The sequence below is a fragment of the Hemiscyllium ocellatum genome, unplaced genomic scaffold (genome assembly GCF_020745735.1).
Source record: "Hemiscyllium ocellatum isolate sHemOce1 unplaced genomic scaffold, sHemOce1.pat.X.cur. scaffold_1044_pat_ctg1, whole genome shotgun sequence".
NCBI classification, from domain to species: Eukaryota; Metazoa; Chordata; class Chondrichthyes; order Orectolobiformes; family Hemiscylliidae; genus Hemiscyllium; species Hemiscyllium ocellatum.
Genome location: NW_026867655.1, coordinates 3,334 through 31,158, shown reverse-complemented (window position 1 = coordinate 31,158; position 27,825 = coordinate 3,334). Strand labels below are relative to the sequence as shown.

Sequence of the window (27,825 nt, the reverse complement as noted above, 5' to 3'; positions counted from 1 at the left end):
TGGGGAAAGGGCTCGCGGTGCCTCATGGGATTTGTAGTCCGTCTCCCGGGCGGTGTCCCGTGTCCGTAAAGGGAGGCGGGGGCGGTGCTGAACTACAACTCCCAGGGGGCAGAGCGGCAGCGACAAGGGTTCGGCTTGGAATGTGGTTCTGTCGCGCACTGATGAGCGTTATAAGTCGGATGGCCGCCGGGAGTTGTAGTCCGGGTGTGGGAGCAAAAGCGCTGCAGTCAAAGGCAGCTGGGACTACAACACCCGGCAGGCTCAGCGGGCGAGCGGAAGTGGCTGTGCAGGGAAGAGGTCCGCGCCTGCGCACTGACTCTCCTGTCATCTGGAGCTGGGTTGGTGCAGAGGTGGGCTTCCATCGCCTTTTTAAAGCTGTTTGGGTGTCAAAAGAGGGAGTTTGGGCGGGGTGACAGGTTAGGGTGGGTCGAGGGTCATGCAGGGGCTGAGTTGGGGGTGGGGGAGCAGGTGCCAACATAATAACAGCACCCACCACCCATCTGCAAGCCAGCACCCAAGGGTGCTCTGCCACCCATACCGCGGGGGAGGGGGTGGGGTGGGTTGCCCGATGGCTGGGGTGTGGGCGCTCCTGTTGGGGCGTGGTCGCGTCCTGTACTGGCCTGGGGACACGCCGCCGATACTGGGTTGGCGACATGGCCAGAGGTCAAAGGTCGTGTGGTAAGGCTGCCTTGGGGGCCAATGGGAGAATGAGGGTCAAGGGGATTCGGGGCTCGGTGGTGAGGGGGCAGGGGTCGCTCGCGGTGTCTTTGGCAGCTCAAAGGTAAGGCAGACCTGTCCCCCACCAGTACTGTACCCCAGTGTTATACAGTGACAGACCTGTCCCCACCAGTACTGTACCCAGTGTTATACAGGGACAGACCTGCCCCCACTAGTACTGTACCCCAGTGTTATACAGGGACAGACCTGTCCCCACCAGTACTGTACCCCAGTGTTATACAGGGACAGACCTGCCCCCACTAGTACTGTACCCCAGTGTTATACAGGGACAGACCTGTCCCCCACCAGTACTGTACCCCAGTGTTATACAGTGACAGACCTGTCCCCACCAGTACTGTACCACAGTGTTATACAGTGACAGACCTGTCCCCCACCAGTACTGTACCCCAGTGTTATACACTGACAGACCTGTCCCCCACCAGTACTGTACCCCAGTGTTATACAGTGACAGACCTGTCCCCACCAGTACTGTACCCCAGTGTTATACAGTGACAGACCTGTCCCCCACCAGTACTGTACCCCAGTGTTATACAGTGACAGACCTGTCCCCATCAGTACTGTACCCCAGTGTTATACAGTGACAGACCTGTCCCACCAGTATTGTACCCCAGTGTTATACAGTGACAGACCTGTCCCCACCAGTACTGTACCCCAGTGTTATACAGGGACAGACCTGTCCCCACCAGTACTGTACCCCAGTGTTATACAGTGACAGACCTGTCCCCACCAGTACTGTACCCCAGTGTTATACAGGGACAGACCTGTCCCCACCAGTACTGTACCCCAGTGTTATACAGTGACAGACCTGTCCCCCGCCAGTACTGTACCCCAGTGTTATACAGTGACAGACCTGCCCCCACCAGTACTGTACCCAGTGTTATACAGGGACAGACCTGTCCCCACCAGGACTGTACCCAGTGTTATACAGTGACAGACCTGTCCCCACCCAGTACTGTACCCCAGTGTTATACAGGGACAGACCAGTCCCCACCAGTACTGTACCCAGTGTTATACAGGGACAGACCTGTCCCCACCCAGTACTGTACCCCAGTGTTATACAGGGACAGACCAGTCCCCACCAGTACTGTACCCCAGTGTTATACAGGGACAGACCTGTCCCCACCAGTACTGTACCCCAGTGTTATACAGGGACAGACCTGTCCCCACCAGTACTGTACCCCAGTGTTATACAGGGACAGACCTGTCCCCACCAGTACTGTACCCCAGTGTTATACAGGGACAGACCTGTCCCCACCAGTACTGTACCCCAGTGTTATACAGGGACAGACCTGTCCCCACCAGTACTGTACCCCAGTGTTATACAGGGACAGACCTGTCCCCACCAGTACTGTACCCCAGTGTTATACAGTGACAGACCCGTCCCCACCAGTACTGTACCCCAGTGTTATACAGGGACAGACCTGTCCCCACCAGTACTGTACTGCAAATGTGTTGCTGGTCAAAGCACAGCAGGCCAGGCAGCATCTCAGGAATAGAGAATTCAACGTTTCGAGCATAAGCCCTTCATCAGGAATAAGAGAGAGAGAGCCAAGCAGGTTAAGATAAAAGGTAGGGAGGAGGGACTAGGGGGAGGGGCGATGGAGGTGGGATAGGTGGAAGGAGGTCAAGGTGAGGGTGATAGGCCGGAGTGGAGTGGGGGCGGAGAGGTCAGGAAGAGGATTGCAGGTTAGGAGGGCGGTGCTGAGTTGAGGGAACCGACTGAGACAAGGTGGGGGGAGGGGAAATGAGGAAGCTGGAGAAATCTGAGTTCATACCTTGTGGTTGGAGGGTTCCCAGGCAGAAGATGAGGCGCTCCTCCTCCAGCCGTCGTGTAGTTGTGTTCTGCCGGTGGAGGAGTCCAAGGACCTGCATGTCCTCGGTGGAGTGGGAGGGGGAGTTAAAGTGTTGAGCCACGGGGTGATTGGGTTGGTTGGTTCGGGCGGCCCGGAGGTGTTCTCTGAAGCGTTCCGCAAGTAAGCGGCCTGTCTCACCAATATAGAGGAGGCCACATCGGGTGCAGCGGATGCAATAGATGATGTGTGTGGAGGTACAGGTGAACTTGTGGCGGATATGGAAGGATCCCTTGGGGCCTTGGAGGGAAGTGAGGGAGGGGGTGTGGGCACAAGTTTTACATTTCCTGCGGTTGCAGGGGAAGGTGCCGGGGGTGGAGGTTGGGTTGGTGGGGGGTGTGGATCTGACGAGGGAGTCACGAAGGGAGTGGTCCTTGCGGAACGCTGATAGGGGAGAGGAGGGAAATATATCCCTGGTGGTGGGGTCCGTTTGGAGGTGGCGGAAATGGCGGCGGATGATACGTTGTCTGCGGAGGTTGGTGGGCTGGTAGGTGAGAACCAGTGGGGTTCTGTCCTGGTGGCGGTTGGAGGGGCGGGGCTCAAGGGCGGAGGAGCGGGAAGTGGAGGAGATGCGGTGGAGGGCATCGTCGATCACGTCTGGGGGGAATCTGCGGTCCTTGAAGAAGGAGGCCATCTGGGCTGTGCGGTATTGGAACTGGTCCTCCTGGGAGCAGATGCGGCAGAGACGAAGGAATTGGGAATATGGGATGGCGTTTTTACAGGGGGCAGGGTGGGAGGAGGTGTAGTCCAGGTAGCTGTGGGAGTCAGTCGGTTTATAGTAGATGTCTGTGTTGAGTCGGTCGCCCGAGATAGAGATGGAAAGGTCTAGGAAGGGGAGGGAGGAGTCTGAGACGGTCCAGGTGAATTTCAGGTCGGGATGGAAGGTGTTAGTAAAGTTGATGAACTGTTCAATCTCCTCGTGGGAGCACGAGGCAGTGCCGATACAGTCATCGATGTAGCGGAGGAAAAGGTGGGGGGTGGTGCCAGTGTAGTTGCGGAAGATGGACTGTTCCACATATCCTACGAAGAGGCAGGCATAGCTGGGGCCCATGCGGGTGCCCATGGCAACTCCTTTAGTTTGGAGGAAGTGGGAGGATTGAAAAGAGAAGTTATTCAGGGTGAGGACCAGTTCAGTCAGTCGAAGGAGGGTGTCAGTGGAAGGGTACTGGTTGGTGCGGCGGCACCAGTACTGTACCCCAGTGTTATACAGAGACAGACCTGTCCCCACTAGTACTGTACCCCAGTGTTATACAGAGACAGACCTGCCCCCACCAGTACTGTACCCCAGTGTTATACAGTGACAGACCTGTCCCCACCAGGACTGTACCCCAGTGTTATACAGGGACAGACCTGTCCCCCACCAGGACTGTACCCCAGTGTTATACAGGGACAGACCTGTCCCCACCAGTACTGTACCCCAGTGTTATACAGGGACAGACCTGTCCCCACCAGTACTGTACCCCAGTGTTATACAGGGACAGACCTGTACCCCAGTGTTATACAGTGCAGTGATGGCTGTGTTTTACCCTGTGTCTGCAGAGGCTGGCGTTGGAGCTGATGTTCTGGCACATTCTCACCGTTGTCCAGCAGAGTTGCTGACCACGTGCCAAGGATGGTCTGGTGTGTCAGGTGGGCAGAGATGGCAGGTCCCTCCCAGGGTCAGGGGGCGTGCTGACCAGCACCACGCTGTCTGGTCTGCCAGTGGGGGAACGTTCACCCCAAGGCTCCCAAAGCCCCTCACCCACCCAGCGAGATGTGGTCAGCCCCATCCTCACCACCCCTGACAGGGGCAGCGGAGAGTTCCGAGGGTGCGATCCGTGAGGGTTTCCTGTGCCCGCTCTGCCTGAAGGACCTACAGTCGGTGCAGCAGCTACAGTCTCACTATGAGGAGGCACATTCCAGTGAGGAGGACGGGCACATGGTGGGCCAGATCAAAAGTAAGTGCTCTCGGAGGGTCAGTGCTGAGGGAGCGGGCACTGTCAGAGGGTCAGTGCTGAGGGAGTGCCGCACTGTCGGAGGGTCAGTGCTGAGGGAGTGCCGCACTGTCGGAGGGTCAGTGCTGAGGGAGTGGGCACTGTCGGAGGGTCAGTGCTGAGGGAGTGCGGCACTGTCGGAGGGTCAGTGCTGAGGGAGTGCTGCACTGTCGGAGGGTCAGTGCTGAGGGAGTGCTGCACTGTCGGAGGGTCGGTGCTGAGGGAGTGCCGCACTGTCGGAGGGTCAGTGCTGAGGGAGTGCAGCACTGTCGGAGGGTCAGTGCTGAGGGAGTGGGCACTGTCGGAGGGTCGGTGCTGAGGGAGTGGGCACTGTCGGAGGGTCGGTGCTGAGGGAGTGGGCACTGTCGGAGGGTCGGTGCTGAGGGAGTGGGCACTGTCGGAGGGTCGGTGCTGAGGGAGTGCCGCACTGTCGGAGGGTCGGTGCTGAGGGAGCGGGCACTGTCGGAGGGTCGGTGCTGAGGGAGCGGGCACTGTCGGAGGGTCGGTGCTGAGGGAGTGGGCACTGTCGGAGGGTCGGTGCTGTGGGAGTGCCGCACTGTCGGAGGGTCGGTGCTGTGGGAGTGCCGCACTGTCGGAGGGTCAGTGCTGAGGGAGCGGGCACTGTCGGAGGGTCGGTGCTGAGGGAGTGGGCACTGTCGGAGGGTCGGTGCTGAGGGAGTGGGCACTGTCGGAGGGTCAGTGCTGAGGGAGTGGGCACTGTCGGAGGGTCAGTGCTGAGGGAGTGGGCACTGTCGGAGGGTCAGTGCTGAGGGAGTGGGCACTGTCGGAGGGTCAGTGCTGAGGGAGCGGGCACTGTCGGAGGGTCAGTGCTGAGGGAGTGCTGCACTGTCGGAGGGTCAGTGCTGAGGGAGTGCTGCACTGTCGGAGGGTCGGTGCTGAGGGAGTGCTGCACTGTCGGAGGGTCAGTGCTGAGGGAGTGCAGCACTGTCGGAGGGTCAGTGCTGAGGGAGTGGGCACTGTCGGAGGGTCGGTGCTGAGGGAGTGCTGCACTGTCGGAGGGTCGGTGCTGAGGGAGTGCCGCACTGTCGGAGGGTCGGTGCTGAGGGAGCGGGCACTGTCGGAGGGTCGGTGCTGAGGGAGTGGGCACTGTCGGAGGGTCGGTGCTGTGGGAGTGCCGCACTGTCGGAGGGTCGGTGCTGTGGGAGTGGGCACTGTCGGAGGGTCGGTGCTGAGGGAGCGGGCACTGTCGGAGGGTCGGTGCTGAGGGAGTGGGCACTGTCGGAGGGTCGGTGCTGTGGGAGTGCCGCACTGTCGGAGGGTCGGTGCTGAGGGAGTGGGCACTGTCGGAGGGTCAGTGCTGAGGGAGTGCCGCACTGTCAGAGGGTCGGTGCTGAGGGAGTGGGCGCTGTCGGATGTTGACACTCTCCCTGTCTCTCTCTCCCTCTCCCTATCCTACCCGCCCCCTCCCCCGCTAGCTCTGATTGGCCGGGCGAAGAGGAAGCTGCTGAAACGTGAAGGTGTGGATCGCGGGGACTCAGAGCAGACGGACTTTGTGTGTTCGGGAGGCGTGGACCCCAGTATGTGGGAGAGGCAGGAGCTGGGTGAGAGCAGTGACCCCCACCCACCCACCCTCACACTCCCCACACCCACCCACACACACCCCACCCACCCACACTCCAACCTCGCCAACTGCGAACCAGAGGGGGAGACGGGAATAGAGGGGGAACGGGATAAAGACCCAGAGGGGGGAGACAGGGATAGAGGGGGAACGGGATAAAGACCCAGAGGGGGGAGACGGGGATAGAGGGGGTGGAGACGGGGGATGGAATGGGTAGATGGGGTTAGAGGGGGAGACGGGGATAGAGGGGGAACGGGATACAGACCCAGAGGGGGAGATGGGGGACAGAGATGGGGGAGACGGGGGATGGAATGGGTAGATGGGGTTAGAGGGGGAGACGGGGATAGAGGGGGAATGTTTCCATGAAGCACAGGGAAATCCCTGAAAGTGCGATAGCTGCACATTCTGCTGGGATTGGGTGAAGTGGGTGGATGTGGTTAGTGATTGGGGTGAGAGGGAATTTCGGGAATTGTTCCTGAAGGAAGCTGAGCCAGGCGTTGGCGGTGTGAGGGGGGGTGGCTGGGAGAGACGGTTTCTGTCCTGGGTCTGACCTGACGGAGTGTCTGTACAGGAGCCATGAGGAACCTGCGGAGTGATTTCCTGAGGTGGCGAGGGGCCAGGATTGACCACCATGTGATTGAGGTGAACAAACTGCTGATCCGTCTGGAGAAGGTAGGTGTGGGACGGCCCTGTGTGTGTGTCTCACTGCAGTTAGACAGGGCCCTGTGGGTGGGGACACTGTGTGTCTCACTGCAGTTAGACAGGGCCCAGTGGGTGGGACAGCCCTGTGTGTGTGTCTCACTGCAGTTAGACAGGGCCCAGTGGGTGGGACAGCCCTGTGTGTGTGTCTCACTGCAGTTAGACAGGGCCCAGTGGGTGGGGACACTGTGTCTCACTGCAGTTAGACAGGTCCCAGTGGGTGGGGACACTGTGTCTCACTGCAGTTAGACAGGTCCCAGTGGGTGGGGACACTGTGTCTCACTGCAGTTAGACAGGTCCCAGTGGGTGGGGACACTGTGTCTCACTGCAGTTAGACAGGGCCCAGTGGGTGGGGACACTGTGTCTCACTGCAGTTAGACAGGGCCCAGTGGGTGGGGACACTGTGTCTCACTGCAGTTAGACAGGTCCCAGTGGGTGGGGACACTGTGTCTCACTGCAGTTAGACAGGGCCCTGTGGGTGGGGGCACTGTGTCTCACTGCAGTTAGACAGGGCCCTGTGGGTGGGGACACTGTGTGTCACTGCAGTTAGACAGGGCCCTGTGGGTGGGGACACTGAGTGTCACTGCAGTTAGACAGGGCCCGGTGGGTGGGGGCACTGTGTCTCACTGCAGTTAGACAGGGCCCTGTGGGTGGGGACACTGTGTCTCACTGCAGTTAGACAGGGCCCAGTGGGTGGGGACACTGTGTCTCACTGCAGTTAGACAGGGCCCTGTGGGTGGGGACACTGTGTCTGTCACTCTGTGGGGTGTGGGGGAGGGAGGTGGGGGGGCGGTGGAGGGGAGTGTGGGACGGGTGATGGAGGATGGGGGCTGTGCTGTGTTAATGGGAGGTTCCTGTCCCACAGGGCTGGGGTGGGGTTCTGTCCCCTGGGGAATGTTTCTTTCTCCCCAGTGTGGGGTGGGGGGGTCTGTCCCCTGGGGGTGGGGTCTGTGAGTGACTGACCCTCTGTGATTACTTCCTGCTGTAGTTAACCTCGTTTGACAGAGCAACAATGGAGCCAGCCAAGAGGAAAGGTCAGACACCCCTCGCGCGCCGCCCCCCCCCCCCCCCTTGCGCGCCGCCCCCCCCCTCGTGCGCCGCCCCCCCTCGTGCGCCGCCCCGAGCGCGCCCCCCCACGTGCCCCCGCCCTCGCGCGCCCCCTCTCTCACACGCACCCCCCTCGCACCCCTCTCTCTCCCTGCCCCCCGTGCTGACCCCCGTCTCTCTCTCTCTCTCCCCCCGCCCCGTGCTGACCCCCTGTCTCTCTCTCTCTCCCCGCCTGGTGCTGACCCTCTGTCTCTCTCTCCCCCCCGACCCCCCTGTAGCCCTGGAGCGCTCCGTGGTGATGTGGGTCTGTGACCAGGATGTGCCCTGTTGCCCTGACTGTGGTGTGTCCTTCACCCTGACCCTGAGGCGCCATCACTGCCGCCTGTGTGGCTCCATCATGTGCCGGAGGTGCACCCACCTGCTCACCGTCGCCTTCGCCCGTAAGTTACACCCCCCACTCCCCTCCCTCCCCCCTCCCCCTCCCCCTCCCTCCCCCCCTTCCCCCCTCCTCCTCCCTCCTCCCCTCCCCCCTTCCTCCCTCCACTCCCCCCTTCCCCTCCTTCCCTCCCCTCCCTCCCTCCCCCCTTCCCCCTCCCCTCCCCCCTCCTCCAGCCTGTTACACAGGAACACGAGGCCGTTCAGCCCTGTGTATTGAAACGTTTGGTGGCACTAACAGCTGCTGGTGCCTGAGGTGTGGTGTGTTGTGCTCTGACAGAGAAGCTGACCCGAGCGGTGAGGGTTTCGGTGAGTGGGGTGAACGCGGTGAGCGTGGGCCTGGAGCCTGGGCGCAGACAGAGTGTCTCCAGTATCAGCTCCCTCCTGGAGGACCGGGATGATGATGGCATTCTGTCGTGTCAGCATTGCAAACGGATCCTGGAACAGCAGGAGAGACGGCTGGACGAGAGGGAGAGTACGCCGGTGATCACCCAGCTCTACACGGTACGGCACCGCCGCCCCGGTGAGACTCCCCCTGCACGGTACGGCACCCGGGCCCGGTGAGACTCCCCCTGCACGGTACGGCACCGCCGCCCCGGTGAGACTCCCCCTGCACGGTACGGCACCCGGGCCCGGTGAGACTCCCCCTGCACGGTACGGCACCGCCGCCCCGGTGAGACTCCCCCTGCACGGTACGGCACCCGGGCCCGGTGAGACTCCCCCTGCACGGTACGGCACCGCCGCCCCGGTGAGACTCCCCCTGCACGGTACGGCACCGCCGCCCCGGTGAGACTCCCCCTGCACGGTACGGCACCGCCGCCCCGGTGAGACTCCCCCTGCACGGTACGGCACCGCCGCCCCGGTGAGACTCCCCCTGCACGGTACGGCACCGCCGCCCCGGTGAGACTCCCCCTGCACGGTACGGCACCGCCGCCCCGGTGAGACTCCCCCTGCACGGTACGGCACCGCCGCCCCGGTGAGACTCCCCCTGCACGGTACGGCACCGCCGCCCCGGTGAGACTCCCCCTGCACGGTACGGCACCGCCGCCCCGGTGAGACTCCCCCTGCACGGTACGGCACCGCCGCCCCGGTGAGACTCCCCCTGCACGGTACGGCACCGCCGCCCCGGTGAGACTCCCCCTGCACGGTACGGCACCGCCGCCCCGGTGAGACTCCCCCTGCACGGTACGGCACCGCCGCCCCGGTGAGACTCCCCCTGCACGGTACGGCACCGCCGCCCCGGTGAGACTCCCCCTGCACGGTACGGCACCGCCGCCCCGGTGAGACTCCCCCTGCACGGTACGGCACCGCCGCCCCGGTGAGACTCCCCCTGCACGGTACGGCACCGCCGCCCCGGTGAGACTCCCCCTGCACGGTACGGCACCGCCGCCCCGGTGAGACTCCCCCTGCACGGTACGGCACCGCCGCCCCGGTGAGACTCCCCCTGCACGGTACGGCGCCGCCGCCCCGGTGAGACTCCCCCTGCACGGTACGGCGCCGCCGCCCCGGTGAGACTCCCCCTGCACGGTACGGCGCCGCCGCCCCGGTGAGACTCCCCCTGCACGGTACGGCGCCGCCGCCCCGGTGAGACTCCCCCTGCACGGTACGGCGCCGCCGCCCCGGTGAGACTCCCCCTGCACGGTACGGCGCCGCCGCCCCGGTGAGACTCCCCCTGCACGGTACGGCGCCGCCGCCCCGGTGAGACTCCCCCTGCACGGTACGGCGCCGCCGCCCCGGTGAGACTCCCCCTGCACGGTACGGCGCCGCCGCCCCGGTGAGACTCCCCCTGCACGGTACGGCGCCGCCGCCCCGGTGAGACTCCCCCTGCACGGTACGGCGCCGCCGCCCCGGTGAGACTCCCCCTGCACGGTACGGCGCCGCCGCCCCGGTGAGACTCCCCCTGCACGGTACGGCGCCGCCGCCCCGGTGAGACTCCCCCTGCACGGTACGGCGCCGCCGCCCCGGTGAGACTCCCCCTGCACGGTACGGCGCCGCCGCCCCGGTGAGACTCCCCCTGCACGGTACGGCGCCGCCGCCCCGGTGAGACTCCCCCTGCACGGTACGGCGCCGCCGCCCCGGTGAGACTCCCCCTGCACGGTACGGCGCCGCCGCCCCGGTGAGACTCCCCCTGCACGGTACGGCGCCGCCGCCCCGGTGAGACTCCCCCTGCACGGTACGGCGCCGCCGCCCCGGTGAGACTCCCCCTGCACGGTACGGCGCCGCCGCCCCGGTGAGACTCCCCCTGCACGGTACGGCGCCGCCGCCCCGGTGAGACTCCCCCTGCACGGTACGGCGCCGCCGCCCCGGTGAGACTCCCCCTGCACGGTACGGCGCCGCCGCCCCGGTGAGACTCCCCCTGCACGGTACGGCGCCGCCGCCCCGGTGAGACTCCCCCTGCACGGTACGGCGCCGCCGCCCCGGTGAGACTCCCCCTGCACGGTACGGCGCCGCCGCCCCGGTGAGACTCCCCCTGCACGGTACGGCGCCGCCGCCCCGGTGAGACTCCCCCTGCACGGTACGGCGCCGCCGCCCCGGTGAGACTCCCCCTGCACGGTACGGCGCCGCCGCCCCGGTGAGTCCCCCCTCTACTCGGTACGGCACCGCCGCCCCGGTGAGGCTCCCTCTACACGGTAAGGCACCGCCGCCCCGGTGAGATGGCCTCTACACGTTACAGCAACGCCGCCCCGGTGAGATGGCCTCTACACGTTACAGCAACGCCGCCCCGGTGAGACTCCCTCTCCACCATATGGCATCGACCCCCCCCAGTAACACTCCCTCTACACGATGACACAGGGAGGGTGTATTTCCCTATGACACACACTCTATCTTTGTTGATTGAGAGTAAAGCTCCCACTACACTGTCCCACCATCAAACACTCCCAGGACAGGGACAGCGCGGGTTAGATACAGAGTAAAGCTCCCTCTACACTGTCCCACCATCAAACACTCCCAGGACAGGGACAGCGCGGGGTTAGATACAGAGTAAAGCTCCCTCTACACTGTCACCCCATCAAACACTCCCAGGACAGGGACAGCACGGGGTTAGATACAGAGTAAAGCTCCCTCTACACTGTCCCCCCCATGAAACACTCCCAGGACAGGGACAGCATGGGGTTAGATACAGAGTAAAGCTCCCTCTACACTGTCCCCCCCATCAAACACTCCCAGGGACAGGGCCAGCACAGGGTTAGATACAGAGTAAAGCTCCCTCTACACTGTCCCCCCCATGAAACACTCCCAGGACAGGGACAGCATGGGGTTAGATACAGAGTAAAGCTCCCTCTACACTGTCCCCCCCATCAAACACTCCCAGGGACAGCAGGGGGTTGGTTTGGAGGTGGGTGGGGATGTGTTGTGCAGAGGTTGGGGGGGGAGAGGGTGGTGCCTGATGGAGGTTGGGGAGGGGGGTTAGTCTGTGATCGGGATGTGGCTGTGACGGTAACGGGGCCCGTTTGTTGCTGATCAACTGCAGAAGCTGCACACGTGCATGGAGAGAGTGGAGAAGATCGCTCCTGACTACGTGAAGATGGCAGAGTCACTCAAGTAAGTCTCAGCCCGGCCGCTGAGGCCATTCGGTCAGTCACCATCGCTCCTATCCCTCAGGGAGCGCCGCACTGTCGGACGGTCAGTGCTGAGGGAGCGGGGGCTGTGGGAGGGTCAGTGCTGAGGGAGTGGGGGCTGTCGGAGGGTCAGTGTTGAGGGAGCGGGGGCTGTCGGAGGGTCAGTGTTGAGGGAGCGGGGCTGTGGGAGGGTCAGTGCTGAGGGAGTGGGCCCTGTCGGAGGGTCAGTGCTGAGGGAGTGGGCCCTGTCGGAGGGTCAGTGCTGAGGGAGTGGGCCCTGTCGGAGGGTCAGCGCTGAGGGAGTGGGCCCTGTCGGAGGGTCAGCGCTGAGGGAGTGGGCCCTGTCGGAGGGTCAGCGCTGAGGGAGTGGGCCCTGTCGGAGGGTCAGCGCTGAGGGAGTGGGCCCTGTCGGAGGGTCAGCGCTGAGGGAGTGGGCCCTGTCGGAGGGTCAGCGCTGAGGGAGTGGGGGCTGTCGGAGGTTCAGCGCTGAGGGAGTGGGGGCTGTCGGAGGTTCAGCGCTGAGGGAGTGGGGGCTGTCGGAGGGTCAGTGCTGAGGGAGTGGGCACTGTCGGAGGGTCAGTGCTGAGGGAGTGGGCCCTGTCGGAGGGTCAGTGCTGAGGGAGTGGGCACTGTCGGAGGGTCAGTGCTGTGGGATCATGCTGTGCCCCTGTGAAAGAAGCTGTCAGTCTCGATCCCCGGGAGGTCGGGCTGTCCCCATCAGCTGTCGGTCTCCCGATGATGGTGAGTACAGTCCTGGGGAGTGGGAGGGGAGGTGTTGGAGACTGTTACTGTCCCCAGCACTGTGTGATCGCTCCCTCTCTCTGTCCCCCTCCCCCTCCCCCTCTCTGTCCCCCTCCCCCTCTCTCTGTCCCCCTCCCCCTCTCTGTCCCCCTCCCCCTCTCTGCCCCCCTCCCCCTCTCTGCCCCCCTCCCCCTCTCTGCCCCCCTCCCCCTCTCTGCCCCCCTCCCCCTCTCTGCCCCCCTCCCCCTCTCTGCCCCCCTCCCCCTCTCTGCCCCCCTCCCCCTCTCTGCCCCCCTCCCCCTCTCTGCCCCCCTCCCCCTCTCTGCCCCCCTCCCCCTCTCTGTGTCTCTCTCTGTCTCCCTCTCCCTCTCTGTGTGTCTCTCTGTCTCTCTCTCTCTCTCTGTGTCTCTCTCTCTCTCTCTGTGTCTCTCTCTCTCTCTCTCTGTGTCTCTGTGTCTCTCTCTCTCTGTCCCTCTCTCTCTCTCTCTGTCCCTCTCTCTGTCTCCCCCCTCCCTCTCTCTGTCTCCCCCCTCCCTCTCTCTGTCCCCCCCTCCCTCTCTCTGTCCCCCTCTCTGTGTCTGTCCCCCCCCCCCCCCCCGTGTGTTGCGGTTTCAGTGCTGGCAAGAACACGTATGAGCTGGAGACTGCTGCTAACACGCGTGTGGAACTGATGAGGCTGTATGAACACATTGACCTGCTCAGGTATGTACACACTGGCCTCCCCCCCCCCCCCCCCCCCCCCCCCCCCCCCCCAGAGCCCCTGCTGTGAAAACCATAGGGACCCCTTCCAACCCTCCCGGGGGTGGGGTGGGCGGCTCTTGTTGGCCATGGACTGGCAACGATGGTCATCGAGATTCTCCACTATCCCCGCCTCCCCCCTCTGGGTCTTTATCTGGGGCTGAATGGCCTCGTGTCCCTGTGTAACAGGCTGGAGGAGGAGGGGCTGAATGGCCTCCTGTCCCTGTGTAACAGGCTGGAGGAGGAGGGGCTGAATGGCCTCCTGTCCCTGTGTAACAGGCTGGAGGAGGAGGGGCTGAATGGCCTCCTGTTCCTGTGTAACAGGCTGGAGGAGGAGGGGCTGAATGGCCTCCTGTCCCTGTGTAACAGGCTGGAGGAGGAGGGGCTGAATGGCCTCCTGTCCCTGTGTAACAGGCTGGAGGAGGAGGGGCTGAATGGCCTCCTGTTCCTGTGTAACAGGCTGGAGGAGGAGGGGCTGAATGGCCTCCTGTCCCTGTGTAACAGGCTGGAGGGGGAGGGGCTGAATGGCCTCCTGTCCCTGTGTAACAGGCTGGAGGGGGAGGGGCTGAATGGCCTCGTGTTCCTGTGTAACAGGAGTATTGTCTCCCTGTATGTCCATCTCTGCTGTTCAGTCCCAGTTACCAAACCGTGCTATTTAACTGTGGAAGGCCTCACGGTTGTGACATCAAACAGCAGGGAGGCTGGAGAGGGTGGTCAGGGGCGAACTCCGTCAGTGTTTGTAACCCCTCGATGTAGACCCAGGGTAATGCCCCCGCTCTCCCTCTCTGTGCCCCCCACAGTAAGAGGATTGCCTCACTGGGACTATCAGATGTTCCCCCACCTCACCCGAAAACTGTCCAACTCCAGAAGATGATCCGACTCTCCACCACCCAGTTCCTGCAGGTCAGTGCTCCAGTGTCAGAGGGCAGGGTGTGGCGCTGGGACACAGGGACACGGACAGACACGGACTGACACAGGGACAGACACAGACACTGTATGTGTCCATGTGTATCTGTGTCTCTGTCTGTGCCTGTGTCCCTGTGTCTGTGTCTGTGTATCTCTGTGTCTGTCTGTGTCCCTGTGTCCGTGTATATCTCTGTGTCTGTCTGTGTCCCTGTGTCTGTGTCTGTGTCCCTGTGTCTGTCTGTGTCCCTGTGTCTGTGTCTGTGTCCCTGTGTCTGTCTGTGTCCCTGTGTCTGTGTCCGTGTGTATCTCTGTGTCTGTCTGTGTCCGTGTCTGTCCATGTCCGTGTGTGTGTATCCTTGTCTCTGTGTGTCTGTCGGTGTCTGTGTGTGTGTGTCCATATCCATGTGAGAGTGCCTCTCTCCCTGTGTGACCGTTCATTTCTCTGTCCCTCTGTCTCCTTCTATCTCTCCTGTGCTGTCTCTCATGCACTCCATCTCTCTCGTGTGCGCTCTGTCCCTCTGTCCCGCACACACTCTGTCCCTCTGTCTCCTGCGCTCTTTCTCTCTCTCTCTTTCCCTCTCTAGCATTCTCTCTGTTGCACACACTCTCTCTCGTGCTCTCTCTCTCTCTCTCTTGCGCACATTCTGTCCCTCTGTCTCGTGCGCTTCGTCCCTCCTTTACGCGCGCTCTGTCCCTCACTTGCTCACTCTCCCTCTCTGTGTCTCACTCTGTCTGTCACTCACCCAGTTCCCAAGTCTCGCGGTTTCTCAGAGTCGTGCGTTAACCTCTCTGCCTCTGTGTGTGTGTGTGTGTGTGTGTGTGTGTGTGTGTGTCGTACACCCTCTGCAGGAGAAACTCTTGGGCTTGACCTCCCTCCCGACCGCTGAGCGATTGGAGGAGCTGAAGGCGATGCGAGCTGAGAGAGAGGCGCAGCGGTGGCGGGAAAGTCAGGTGGGTAAGCCCTTCCCCTGGCTGCTGTCACATACACTGACAGCGCTGTCGTCTGGAAAGGCCGTGACCGGTCAGAGCGAAGGGCTCTGTCTCTGAATGTACGCGGCGTTGGGATTAAAGCCAGAGTTAACAGCACACGTGGACTGGCTGCTCCAGGCACAGGGCTCCAAGGTGACCAAGACTTGAGGAGGCTGGGAGGTTAGGGAAGGGTGCTGGGGCAGCTCTGCTCACTAACGGAGAGGGATCCACACTCGGTTTGGAGAGAGGTGTGGGCTGGTGACGACGAGAGGGAATTTGTGTGAGAGAGTCCGGGCTCAGGGCGAGAGGGGAATGATTAAAGAGGGCAACGTTTACCCCCAGAGGGTGGTGCGTGTGTGGAACGAGCTGCCAGAGGAAGTGGTGGGGGCTGGGACACTGACAGCATTTCAAAGGATGGGGGAGGACATGGATAGGAAGGGTTTATGGGGGATATGTCCCGGGTTTATGGGGGATATGTCCCGGGTTTATGGGGGATATGTCCCGGGTTTATGGGGGATATGTCCCGGGTTTATGGGGGATATGTCCCGGGTTTATGGGGGATATGGCCCGGGTGTACGTGGATGGGGTTTATGGGGGATATGGCCCGGGTGTACGTGGATGGGGTTTATGGGGGATATGACCCGGGTGTACGTGGATGGGGGATATGACCCGGGTGTACGTGGATGGGGGATATGACCCGGGTGTACGTGGATGGGGTTTATGGGGGATATGACCCGGGTGTACGTGGATGGGGTTTAATGGGGGATATGACCCGGGTGTACGTGGATGGGGGATATGACCCGGGTGTACGTGGATGGGGTTTATGGGGGATATGACCCGGGTGTACGTGGATGGGGTTTATGGGGGATATGACCCGGATGTACGTGGATGGGGTTTATGGGGGATATGACCCGGGTGTACGTGGCTGGGGTTTATGGGGGATATGACCCGGGTGTACGTGGATGGGGTTTATGGGGGATATGACCCGGATGTACGTGGATGGGGTTTATGGGGGATATGACCCGGGTGTACGTGGATGGGGTTTAATGGGGGATATGACCCGGGTGTACGTGGATGGGGGATATGACCCGGGTGTACGTGGATGGGGTTTATGGGGGATATGACCCGGGTGTACGTGGATGGGGTTTATGGGGGATATGACCCGGGTGTACGTGGATGGGGTTTATGGGGGATATGACCCGGATGTACGTGGATGGGGTTTATGGGGGATATGACCCGGGTGTACGTGGCTGGGGTTTATGGGGGATATGACCCGGGTGTACGTGGATGGGGTTTATGGGGGATATGACCCGGGTGTACGTGGCTGGGGTTTATGGGGGATATGACCCGGGTGTACGTGGATGGGGGATATGACCCGGGTGTACGTGGATGGGGTTTATGGGGGATATGACCCGGATGTACGTGGATGGGGTTTATGGGGGATATGACCCGGGTGTACGTGGATGGGGTTTAATGGGGGATATGACCCGGGTGTACGTGGATGGGGGATATGACCCGGGTGTACGTGGATGGGGTTTATGGGGGATATGACCCGGGTGTACGTGGATGGGGGATATGACCCGGGTGTACGTGGATGGGGTTTATGGGGGATATGACCCGGGTGTACGTGGATGGGGTTTATGGGGGATATGACCCGGGTGTACGTGGATGGGGTTTATGGGGGATATGACCCGGATGTACGTGGATGGGGGATATGACCCGGGTGTACGTGGATGGGGTTTATGGGGGATATGACCCGGGTGTACGTGGATGGGGTTTATGGGGGATATGACCCGGGTGTACGTGGATGGGGGATATGACCCGGGTGTACGTGGATGGGGTTTATGGGGGATATGACCCGGGTGTACGTGGATGGGGTTTATGGGGGATATGACCCGGGTGTACGTGGATGGGGTTTATGGGGGATATGACCCGGGTGTACGTGGATGGGGTTTATGGGGGATATGACCCGGGTGTACGTGGATGGGGTTTATGGGGGATATGACCCGGGTGTACGTGGATGGGGTTTATGGGGGATATGACCCGGATGTACGTGGATGGGGTTTATGGGGGATATGACCCGGGTGTACGTGGATGGGGTTTATGGGGGATATGACCCGGGTGTACGTGGATGGGGGATATGACCCGGGTGTACGTGGATGGGGTTTATGGGGGATATGACCCGGGTGTACGTGGATGGGGTTTATGGGGGATATGACCCGGGTGTACGTGGATGGGGGATATGACCCGGGTGTACGTGGATGGGGTTTATGGGGGATATGACCCGGGTGTACGTGGATGGGGTTTATGGGGGATATGACCCGGGTGTACGTGGATGGGGTTTATGGGGGATATGACCCGGGTGTACGTGGATGGGGTTTATGGGGGATATGACCCGGGTGTACGTGGATGGGGGATATGACCCGGGTGTACGTGGATGGGGTTTATGGGGGATATGACCCGGGTGTACGTGGATGGGGGATATGGGGGATATGACCCGGGTGTACGTGGATGGGGGATATGACCCGGGTGTACGTGGATGGGGGATATGACCCGGGTGTACGTGGATGGGGGATATGACCCGGGTGTACGTGGATGGGGGATATGACCCGGGTGTACGTGGATGGGGGATATGACCCGGGTGTACGTGGATGGGGGATATGGGGGATATGACCCGGGTGTACGTGGATGGGGGATATGGGGGATATGACCCGGGTGTACGTGGATGGGGGATATGGGGGATATGACCCGGGTGTACGTGGATGGGGGATATGGGGGATATGACCCGGGTGTACGTGGATGGGGGATATGGGGGATATGACCCGGGTGTACGTGGATGGGGGATATGGGGGATATGACCCGGGTGTACGTGGATGGGGGATATGACCCGGGTGTACGTGGATGGGGTTTATGGGGGATATGACCCGGGTGTACGTGGATGGGGGATATGGGGGATATGACCCGGGTGTACGTGGATGGGGTTTATGGGGGATATGACCCGGGTGTACGTGGATGGGGGATATGGGGGATATGACCCGGGTGTACGTGGATGGGGTTTAATGGGGGATATGACCCGGGTGTACGTGGATGGGGGATATGGGGGATATGACCCGGGTGTACGTGGATGGGGGATATGGGGGATATGACCCAGGTGTACGTGGATGGGGGATATGGGGGATATGACCCGGGTGTACGTGGATGGGGTTTATGGGGGATATGACCCGGGTGTACGTGGATGGGGGATATGACCCGGGTGTACGTGGATGGGGTTTATGGGGGATATGACCCGGGTGTACGTGGATGGGGTTTATGGGGGATATGACCCGGATGTACGTGGATGGGGGATATGACCCGGGTTTATGGGGGATATGGGGGATATGACCCGGGTGTACGTGGATGGGGGATATGACCCGGGTGTACGTGGATGGGGTTTATGGGGGATATGACCCGGGTGTACGTGGATGGGGGATATGACCCGGGTGTACGTGGATGGGGTTTATGGGGGATATGACCCGGGTGTACGTGGATGGGGGATATGACACGGGTGTACGTGGATGGGGGATATGACCCGGGTGTACGTGGATGGGGTTTATGGGGGATATGACCCGGGTGTACGTGGATGGGGTTTATGGGGGATATGACCCGGGTGTACGTGGATGGGGTTTATGGGGGATATGACCCGGGTGTACGTGGATGGGGGATATGACCCGGGTGTACGTGGATGGCGTTTATGGGGGATATGACCCGGGTGTACGTGGATGGGGGATATGACCCGGGTGTACGTGGATGGGGATATGACCCGGGTGTACGTGGATGGGGGATACGGGGGATATGACCCGGGTGTACGTGGATGGCGTTTATGGGGGATATGACCCGGGTGTACGTGGATGGGGTTTATGGGGGATATGACCCGGGTGTACGTGGATGGGGTTTATGGGGGATATGAGCCCGGTGTACGTGGATGGGGGATATGACCCGGGTTTATGGGGTTTATGGGCGATATGACATGGGTGTACGTGGATGGGGGATATGACCCGGGTGTACGTGGATGGGGGATATGACCCGGGTGTACGTGGATGGGGTTTATGGGGGATATGACCCGGGTGTACATGGATGGGGGATATGACTCGGGTGTACGTGGATGGGGTTTATGGGGGATATGACCCGGGTGTACGTGGATGGGTGATATGACCCGGGTGTACGTGGATGGCGTTTATGGGGGATATGACCCGGGTGTACGTGGATGGGGGATATGACCCGGGTGTACGTGGATGGGGTTTATGGGGGATATGACCCGGGTGTACGTGGATGGGGGATATGACCCGGGTGTACGTGGATGGGGGATATGGGGGATATGACCCGGGTGTACGTGGATGGGTGATATGACCCGGGTGTACGTGGATGGGGTTTATGGGGGATATGACCCGGGTGTACGTGGATGGGGGATATGACCCGGGTGTACGTGGATGGGGTTTATGGGGGATATGACCCGGGTGTACGTGGATGGGGGATATGACCCGGGTGTACGTGGATGGGGGATATGACCCGGGTGTACGTGGATGGGGTTTATGGGGGATATGACCCGGGTGTACGTGGATGGGGTTTATGGGGGATATGACCCGGGTGTACATGGATGGGGAATATGACTCGGGTGTACGTGGATGGCGTTTATGGGGGATATGACCCGGGTGTACGTGGATGGGGGATATGACCCGGGTGTACGTGGATGGGGTTTATGGGGGATATGACCCGGGTGTACGTGGATGGCGTTTATGGGGGATATGACCCGGGTGTACGTGGATGGGGTTTATGGGTGATATGTCCCGGGTGTACGTGGATGGGGTTTATGGGGGATATGACCCGGGTGTACGTGGATGGGGTTTATGGGGGATATGACCCGGGTGTACGTGGATGGGGGATATGACCCGGGTGTACGTGGATGGGGGATATGACCCGGGTGTACGTGGATGGGGTTTATGGGGGATATGACCCGGGTGTACGTGGATGGGGGATATGGGCCGGGTGTACGTGGATGGGGTTTATGGGCGATATGACATGGGTGTACGTGGATGGGGGATATGACCCGGGTGTACGTGGATGGGGGATATGACCCGGGTGTACGTGGATGGGGTTTATGGGGGATATGACCCGGGTGTACATGGATGGGGGATATGACTCGGGTGTACGTGGATGGGGTTTATGGGGGATATGACCCGGGTGTACGTGGATGGGTGATATGACCCGGGTGTACGTGGATGGCGTTTATGGGGGATATGACCCGGGTGTACGTGGATGGGGGATATGACCCGGGTGTACGTGGATGGGGTTTATGGGGGATATGACCCGGGTGTACGTGGATGGGGGATATGACCCGGGTGTACGTGGATGGGGTTTATGGGGGATATGACCCGGGTGTACGTGGATGGGGGATATGACCCGGGTGTACGTGGATGGGGTTTATGGGGGATATGACCCGGGTGTACGTGGATGGGGTTTATGGGGGATATGACCCGGGTGTACGTGGATGGGGTTTATGGGGGATATGACCCGGGTGTACGTGGATGGGGTTTATGGGGGATATGACCCGGGTGTACGTGGATGGGGGATATGACCCGGGTGTACGTGGATGGCGTTTATGGGGGATATGACCCGGGTGTACGTGGATGGGGGATATGACCCGGGTGTACGTGGATGGGGATATGACCCGGGTGTACGTGGATGGGGGATACGGGGGATATGACCCGGGTGTACGTGGATGGCGTTTATGGGGGATATGACCCGGGTGTACGTGGATGGGGTTTATGGGGGATATGACCCGGGTGTACGTGGATGGGGTTTATGGGGGATATGACCCGGGTGTACGTGGATGGGGTTTATGGGGGATATGAGCCGGGTGTACGTGGATGGGGGATATGACCCGGGTTTATGGGGGATATGGGGGATATGACCCGGGTGTACGTGGATGGGGGATATGACCCGGGTTTATGGGGGATATGGGGGATATGACCCGGGTGTACGTGGATGGGGTTTATGGGGGATATGACCCGGGTGTACGTGGATGGGGGATATGACCCGGGTGTACGTGGATGGGGTTTATGGGGGATATGACCCGGGTGTACGTGGATGGGGTTTATGGGGGATATGACCCGGGTGTACGTGGATGGGGTTTATGGGGGATATGACCCGGGTGTAAGTGGATGGGGGATATGGGCCGGGTGTACGTGGATGGGGTTTATGGGGGATATGACCCGGGTGTACGTGGATGGGGTTTATGGGGGATATGACCCGGGTGTACGTGGATGGGGTTTATGGGGGATATGACCCGGGTGTACGTGGATGGGGTTTATGGGGGATATGACCCGGGTGTACGTGGATGGGGTTTATGGGGGATATGACCCGGGTGTACGTGGATGGGGTTTATGGGGGATATGACCCGGGTGTACGTGGATGGGGGATATGACCCGGGTTTATGGGGGATATGGGGGATATGACCCGCGTGTACGTGGATGGGGGATATGACCCGGGTTTATGGGGGATATGACCCGCGTGTACGTGGATGGCGTTTATGGGGGATATGACCCGGGTGTACGTGGATGGGGGATATGACCCGGGTGTACGTGGATGGGGTTTATGGGGGATATGACCCGGGTGTACGTGGATGGGGGATATGACCCGGGTGTACGTGGATGGGGTTTATGGGTGATATGTCCCGGGTGTACGTGGATGGGGTTTATGGGGGATATGACCCGGGTGTACGTGGATGGGGTTTATGGGGGATATGACCCGGGTGTACGTGGATGGGGGATATGACCCGGGTGTACGTGGATGGGGTTTATGGGGGATATGACCCGGGTGTACGTGGATGGGGGATATGACCCGGGTGTACGTGGATGGGGGATATGACCCGGGTGTCCGTGGATGGGGTTTATGGGGGATATGACCCGGGTGTACATGGATGGGGGATATGACCCGGGTGTACGTGGATGGGGTTTATGGGGGATATGACCCGGGTGTACGTGGATGGGGGATATGACCCGGGTGTACGTGGATGGGGGATATGACCCGGGTGTACGTGGATGGGGTTTATGGGGGATATGACCCGGGTGTACATGGATGGGGGATATGACCCGGGTGTACGTGGATGGGGTTTATGGGGGATATGACCCGGGTGTACGTGGATGGGTGATATGACCCGGGTGTACGTGGATGGCGTTTATGGGGGATATGACCCGGGTGTACGTGGATGGGGGATATGGGGGATATGACCCGGGTGTACGTGGATGGGGTTTATGGGGGATATGACCCGGGTGTACGTGGATGGGGGATATGACCCGGGTGTACGTGGATGGGGGATATGGGGGATATGACCCGGGTGTACGTGGATGGGTGATATGACCCGGGTGTACGTGGATGGGGTTTATGGGGGATATGACCCGGGTGTACGTGGATGGGGGATATGACCCGGGTGAACGTGGATGGGGTTTATGGGGGATATGACCCGGGTGTACGTGGATGGGGTTTATGGGGGATATGACCCGGGTGTACGTGGATGGGGGATATGGGGGATATGACCCGGGTGTACGTGGATGGGGTTTATGGGGGATATGACCCGGGTGTACGTGGATGGGGTTTATGGGGGATATGTCCCGGGTGTACGTGGATGGGGTTTATGGGGGATATGACCCGGGTGTACGTGGATGGGGGATATGGGGGATATGACCCGGGTGTACGTGGATGGGGTTTATGGGGGATATGACCCGGGTGTACGTGGATGGGGTTTATGGGGGATATGACCCGGGTGTACGTGGATGGGGTTTATGGGGGATATGACCCGGGTGTACGTGGATGGGGTTTATGGGGGATATGACCCGGGTGTACGTGGATGGGGGATATGGGGGATATGACCCGGGTGTACGTGGATGGGGGATATGGGGGATATGACCCGGGTGTACGTGGATGGGGGATATGACCCGGGTGTACGTGGATGGGGGATATGACCCGGGTGTACGTGGATGGGGGATATGACCCGGGTGTACGTGGATGGGGGATATGACCCGGGTGTACGTGGATGGGGGATATGACCCGGGTGTACGTGGATGGGGGATATGACCCGGGTGTACGTGGATGGGGTTTATGGGGGATATGTCCCGGGTGTACGTGGATGGGGTTTATCGGGGATATGACCCGGGTGTACGTGGATGGGGTTTATCGGGGATATGACCCGGGTGTACGTGGATGGGGGATATGGGGGATATGACCCGGGTGTACGTGGATGGGGTTTATGGGGGATATGACCCGGGTGTACGTGGATGGGGGATATGGGGGATATGACCCGGGTGTACGTGGATGGGGGATATGACCCGGGTGTATGTGGATGGGGTTTATGGGGATATGACCCGGGTGTACGTGGATGGGGTTTATGGGGGATATGTCCCGGGTGTACGTGGATGGGGTTTATGGGGGATATGTCCCGGGTTTATGGGGGATATGTCCCGGGTTTATGGGGGATATGTCCCGGGTTTATGGGGGATATGTCCCGGGTGCTGGTGGTTGGGATGGGATTGGGTTGGAATATCTGGTCAGCATGGTAGAGTTGGTCCGATGGGTCTATTTCAGTGCTGTCCATCTCTCTGACTCCCAGTATTCTGGTTCCCACACAGGATCCAGGCTGTGGGACTGGCCGTATAAAACACATCAGCATCGTCTGCAGACCAGGGGCAGAGTGCCCTGTTTGGGGTTTTGGGGGGCTGTGTGATCCTTTGTTCTGATCACCCTGTCCCCTCTCTCCCTTAAACACTCACTCGAATCTGATGTAGGCCAGCAAGACAGAATCTAACCATCACCCCCTTGACATTCAATGGTGTTACCGTCACTGAATCCCCCACTATCAACGTTCTGGGGGTTACCATTGACCAGAAACTGAACTGGGACCCAGCCCCAGATCAATACAGCGGCTACAGAAGCAGTGCTGAGGCTGGGAATCCTGCAGCGAGTAACTCCCCTCCTGACCCTCCCCCCAAAGCCCTGTCCCACCATCGGGTCAGAGGCTGGGAATCTTGCAGCGAGTAACTCCCCTCCTGACTCTGTCCCCAAAGCCCTGTCCCACCATCGGGACAGAGGCTGGGAACCCTGCAGCGAGTAACTCCCCTCCTGACTCTCCCCCAAAGCCCTGTCCCACCATCGGGTCAGAGGCTGGGAACCCTGCAGCGAGTAACTCCCCTCCTGACTCTCTCCCCAAAGCCCTGTCCCACCATCGGGTCAGAGGCTGGGAATTCTGCAGTGAGTAACTCCCCTCCTGACTCTCCCCCCCAAAGCCCTGTCCCACCATCGGGACAGAGGCTGGGAACCCTGCAGCGAGTAACTCCCCTCCTGACTCTCCCCACAAAGCCCTGTCCCACCAATCCCACATGGCTAACTGGCGCTGCATACCATCCTAGTTTCTCTCATTAAGATTTGAATCAACTACCTCGCTCTCCATCTGGATATAGAATATAATCATATTGTGCTCCCTCTTCCTCAAGGGGTCTCTCACAACAGTGTTCCCCATTCCTCCCTTCTCATTATGGAATGGCCTGTTCTCTCGTTGCTCAGTGTATTGCTTCCAGGAGACTATCCTGGGCACACACTAGAGGACTTCCTCCTCTAGGATATCATCATGACTCGTTTGATCTGTCCAATCCAAATGTAGGTTAAAGCCACCGATAATTAAAACTGTTCCTTTACCCGTGTGTATCCCTCATTTCCTGTTTAATGCCGTTCCCCACAGCCCCACTACAGTTTGGTGGTCTCTACACCCCCCCTACTTAGGGTCGTTTTGGCCCTCAGTATTCCCCCATTCTACCCTAACGGACTCTACATCCAAGTTCTGACCCGAACCACTAACCCTGACGTCTCTCCACGGATGCTGCCAGACGTGCTGAGCTTTTCCAGCGATTTCTGTCTGTGTTCTGGATTGTCTGAGCGGATTCCTTTCCTTGACCAGTAATGCACCTTTCCCCACCTTTTCCTTGTTGTCTGTTTTCTCCCCCTCAGTTCCCATCCCTGGTCACCTTGCAACCACATTCCTGTCATCCCAACGAGATCAGTTTGCCTGATGAATTCATCCCCGTTATTTCGAGTAATCTGGCCATTCAGCCTTCCTCCTCTATCACCTTCCTTCTCCCACCCCCATTCATGTGTATTTGAACAAAGCAGAGTCCTCTTTTCCCCCCAGAGGGTGGGACGTGTGTGGAATGAGCTGCCAGAGGATGTGGTGGGGGCTGGGACAATTATAGAATTTAAGAGGCATTTGGATGGGGACAGGAACGGGAAGGGTTTGGAGGGATATGGGCCGGGTGCTGGGGAATGGGGCTAGATTAGTTTAGGATATCTGGTCAGCATGGACGAGTTGGGCCGAAGGGTCTGTTTCCGTGCTGAACAGCCCAATGACTCTGTGTTGTCCTAAATGCAGAATGTCGGAGGCTGGGATGTGGGACCTCAAATGGAGCAAGCTCAAGTTTACAACCAGAGCCCTGAGTTTGTCAGAGCGGAAATAATATCGGGTAGGCATGTGGCAGGAGGAGAGAGTGCCCTCCAAACCTGCACCGAAACATTTCACTTCGAGGTTCCATCTCCCTCCAAACCCTTCCTATTCATATACCCATCCAAATGCCTCTTAAATGTTGTCATTGTACCAGCCTCCACCACATCCTCTGGCAGCTCATTCCATACACGTACCACCCTCTGGGGGGGAATGTTGCCCCTTAGGTCTCTCTTATATCTTGCCCCTCTCACCCTAAACCTATGCCCCTCTAGTTCTGGACTCCCCAACCCCAGGGAAAAGACTTTGTCTATTTATCCTATCCATGTCCCTCATGATTTTGTAAACCTCTCTAAGGTCACCCCTCAGCCTCCGACACTCCAGGGAAAACAGCCCCAGCCTGTTCAGCCTCTCCCTGTAGCTCAGACCCTCCAACCCTGGCAACATCCTTGTCAATCTTTTCTGAACCCTTTCAAGTTTCACAACATCTTTCCGATAGGAAGGGGACCAGAATTGCACGGAATATTCCAACAGTGGCCTAACCAATGTCCTGTACAGCCGCAACATGACCTCCCGACTCCTGTACTCAATACTCTGACCAATAAAGGGAAGCATACCAAACGCTGCCTTCACTATCCTATCTCCCTGCGACTCCACTTTCAAGGAGCTATGACCCTGCACTCCAAGGTCTCTTTGTTCAGCAACACTCCCCCAGGACCTTACCATTAAGTGTATAAGGCTAAAGATTTGCTTTCCCAAAATGCAGCCCCTCGCATTTATCTGAATTAAACTCCATCTGCCCCTTCTCAGCCCATTGGCCCATCTGGTCCAGATCCTGTTGTAATCTGAGGGAACCCTCTTCGCTGTCCACTCCACCTCCACGGTCTCTGTTCAGCAGCTCTCCCCAGGACCCCACCGTGATGTGTAAGAGTGAGGCCCCAGGATCTCGAATCGTTCTCGAACCCTGAGCTTCTCACTTCCTCCTCCTCCTCCTCCTTTCCCTCAGGGCCAGAGTCCAGCGGTGAGGCCTAGTCGGCAGGAGGTGAGCCGGGACAGCGGGTGGCTGGCTTCGTCCAGTTCGGTGGCTCGCGATCTGGGCCACCCTCTGCTTGAGCAGATGGCCAACATCGAGTGCTTCCTGGCCCAGGCCCGGTCGGCAGGGCGTTTGTGCGAGGCCCGAACCCTGGAGGAGAACCTGCGGCAGCTGCAGGACGAGTGGGATCGGATGCAGGAGGAGGAGGAGACCAGGAAGAAGCCTGAGGCCTACTCCTTCGAGGAGGGGAGCGGGAAGCCTGAGGCCTACTCCTTCGAGGAGGGGAGCGGGAAGCCTGAGGCCTACTCCTTCGAGGAGGGGAGCGGGAAGCCTGAGGCCTACTCCTTCGAGGAGGGGAGCGGGAAGCCTGAGGCCTACTCCTTCGAGGAGGGGAGCAGGAAGCCTGAGGCCTACTCCTTCGAGGAGGGGAGCGTGGAGGAGAAGAGGAGCAGGAGGAAGCCTGATCCCTACCAGGCCTCTCCCTTCGACGGCGTTTCCCAGCCCCGGGGACACCTCAACCCCTTCGAAGAGGAGACCGTAGGCCTCAATCCTTTTGAGGAGGAGGAGAGGAGCAGGAGGAGCCCCGTGCCCTGCCTCTCCGGGGAAAGGAGTGAGGGCCCCAACCCTTTCGAGGAGGTGGTGGTGCTCGGGGAGACCCCTGTGAAACCCTTCGAGGAGCAGGAGGGCTCCCGGGAGGGTGGGGGCAACCCCTTTGAGGTGGAGGAGGAGGAGGAGATTGAGGAGGAGTTGCTGAGGCAGCAGATCGACAACATCAAGGCCTACGTGTTTGACGCCAAGCAGGCCGGACGCCTGGATGAAATGGCCAGCCTCCTGGACAATCTGGCCGAACTCAGGCAGGCCTTAGACAGCGGCCGGAGGAGACGGAGAGCACTCTGACCCCCTGCTGTACGGCCCTCCGCCAAGGAACCCGGGACTCCAGCCCGGTCAGTCGGCTGTGGGAGGCGGAGGAACACTGCCCTCTGGCCCGAGAGGGTCAACGGGAGCTCTCTCTATCTCTATTCCCTGTGGTTTCGGGGG

The 27,825-nt window shown here is 60.4% G+C and overlaps 1 protein-coding gene across 1 annotated transcript; it reads left to right on the top strand.

The window, feature by feature from the left end:
• Positions 1-290: 290 nt before the first annotated feature.
• Positions 291-27,825, top strand: LOC132809323 (rabenosyn-5). Its single transcript, XM_060822525.1, has 12 exons — positions 291-350; positions 4,128-4,525; positions 5,998-6,123; positions 6,712-6,812; positions 7,828-7,873; positions 8,165-8,326; positions 8,602-8,825; positions 11,794-11,864; positions 13,238-13,324; positions 14,161-14,263; positions 15,116-15,217; positions 26,761-27,825. Exons 2-12 carry the CDS (start codon positions 4,342-4,344, stop codon positions 27,682-27,684), a joined length of 2,130 nt encoding a protein of 709 aa, XP_060678508.1. The 5' UTR covers positions 291-350; positions 4,128-4,341; the 3' UTR covers positions 27,685-27,825.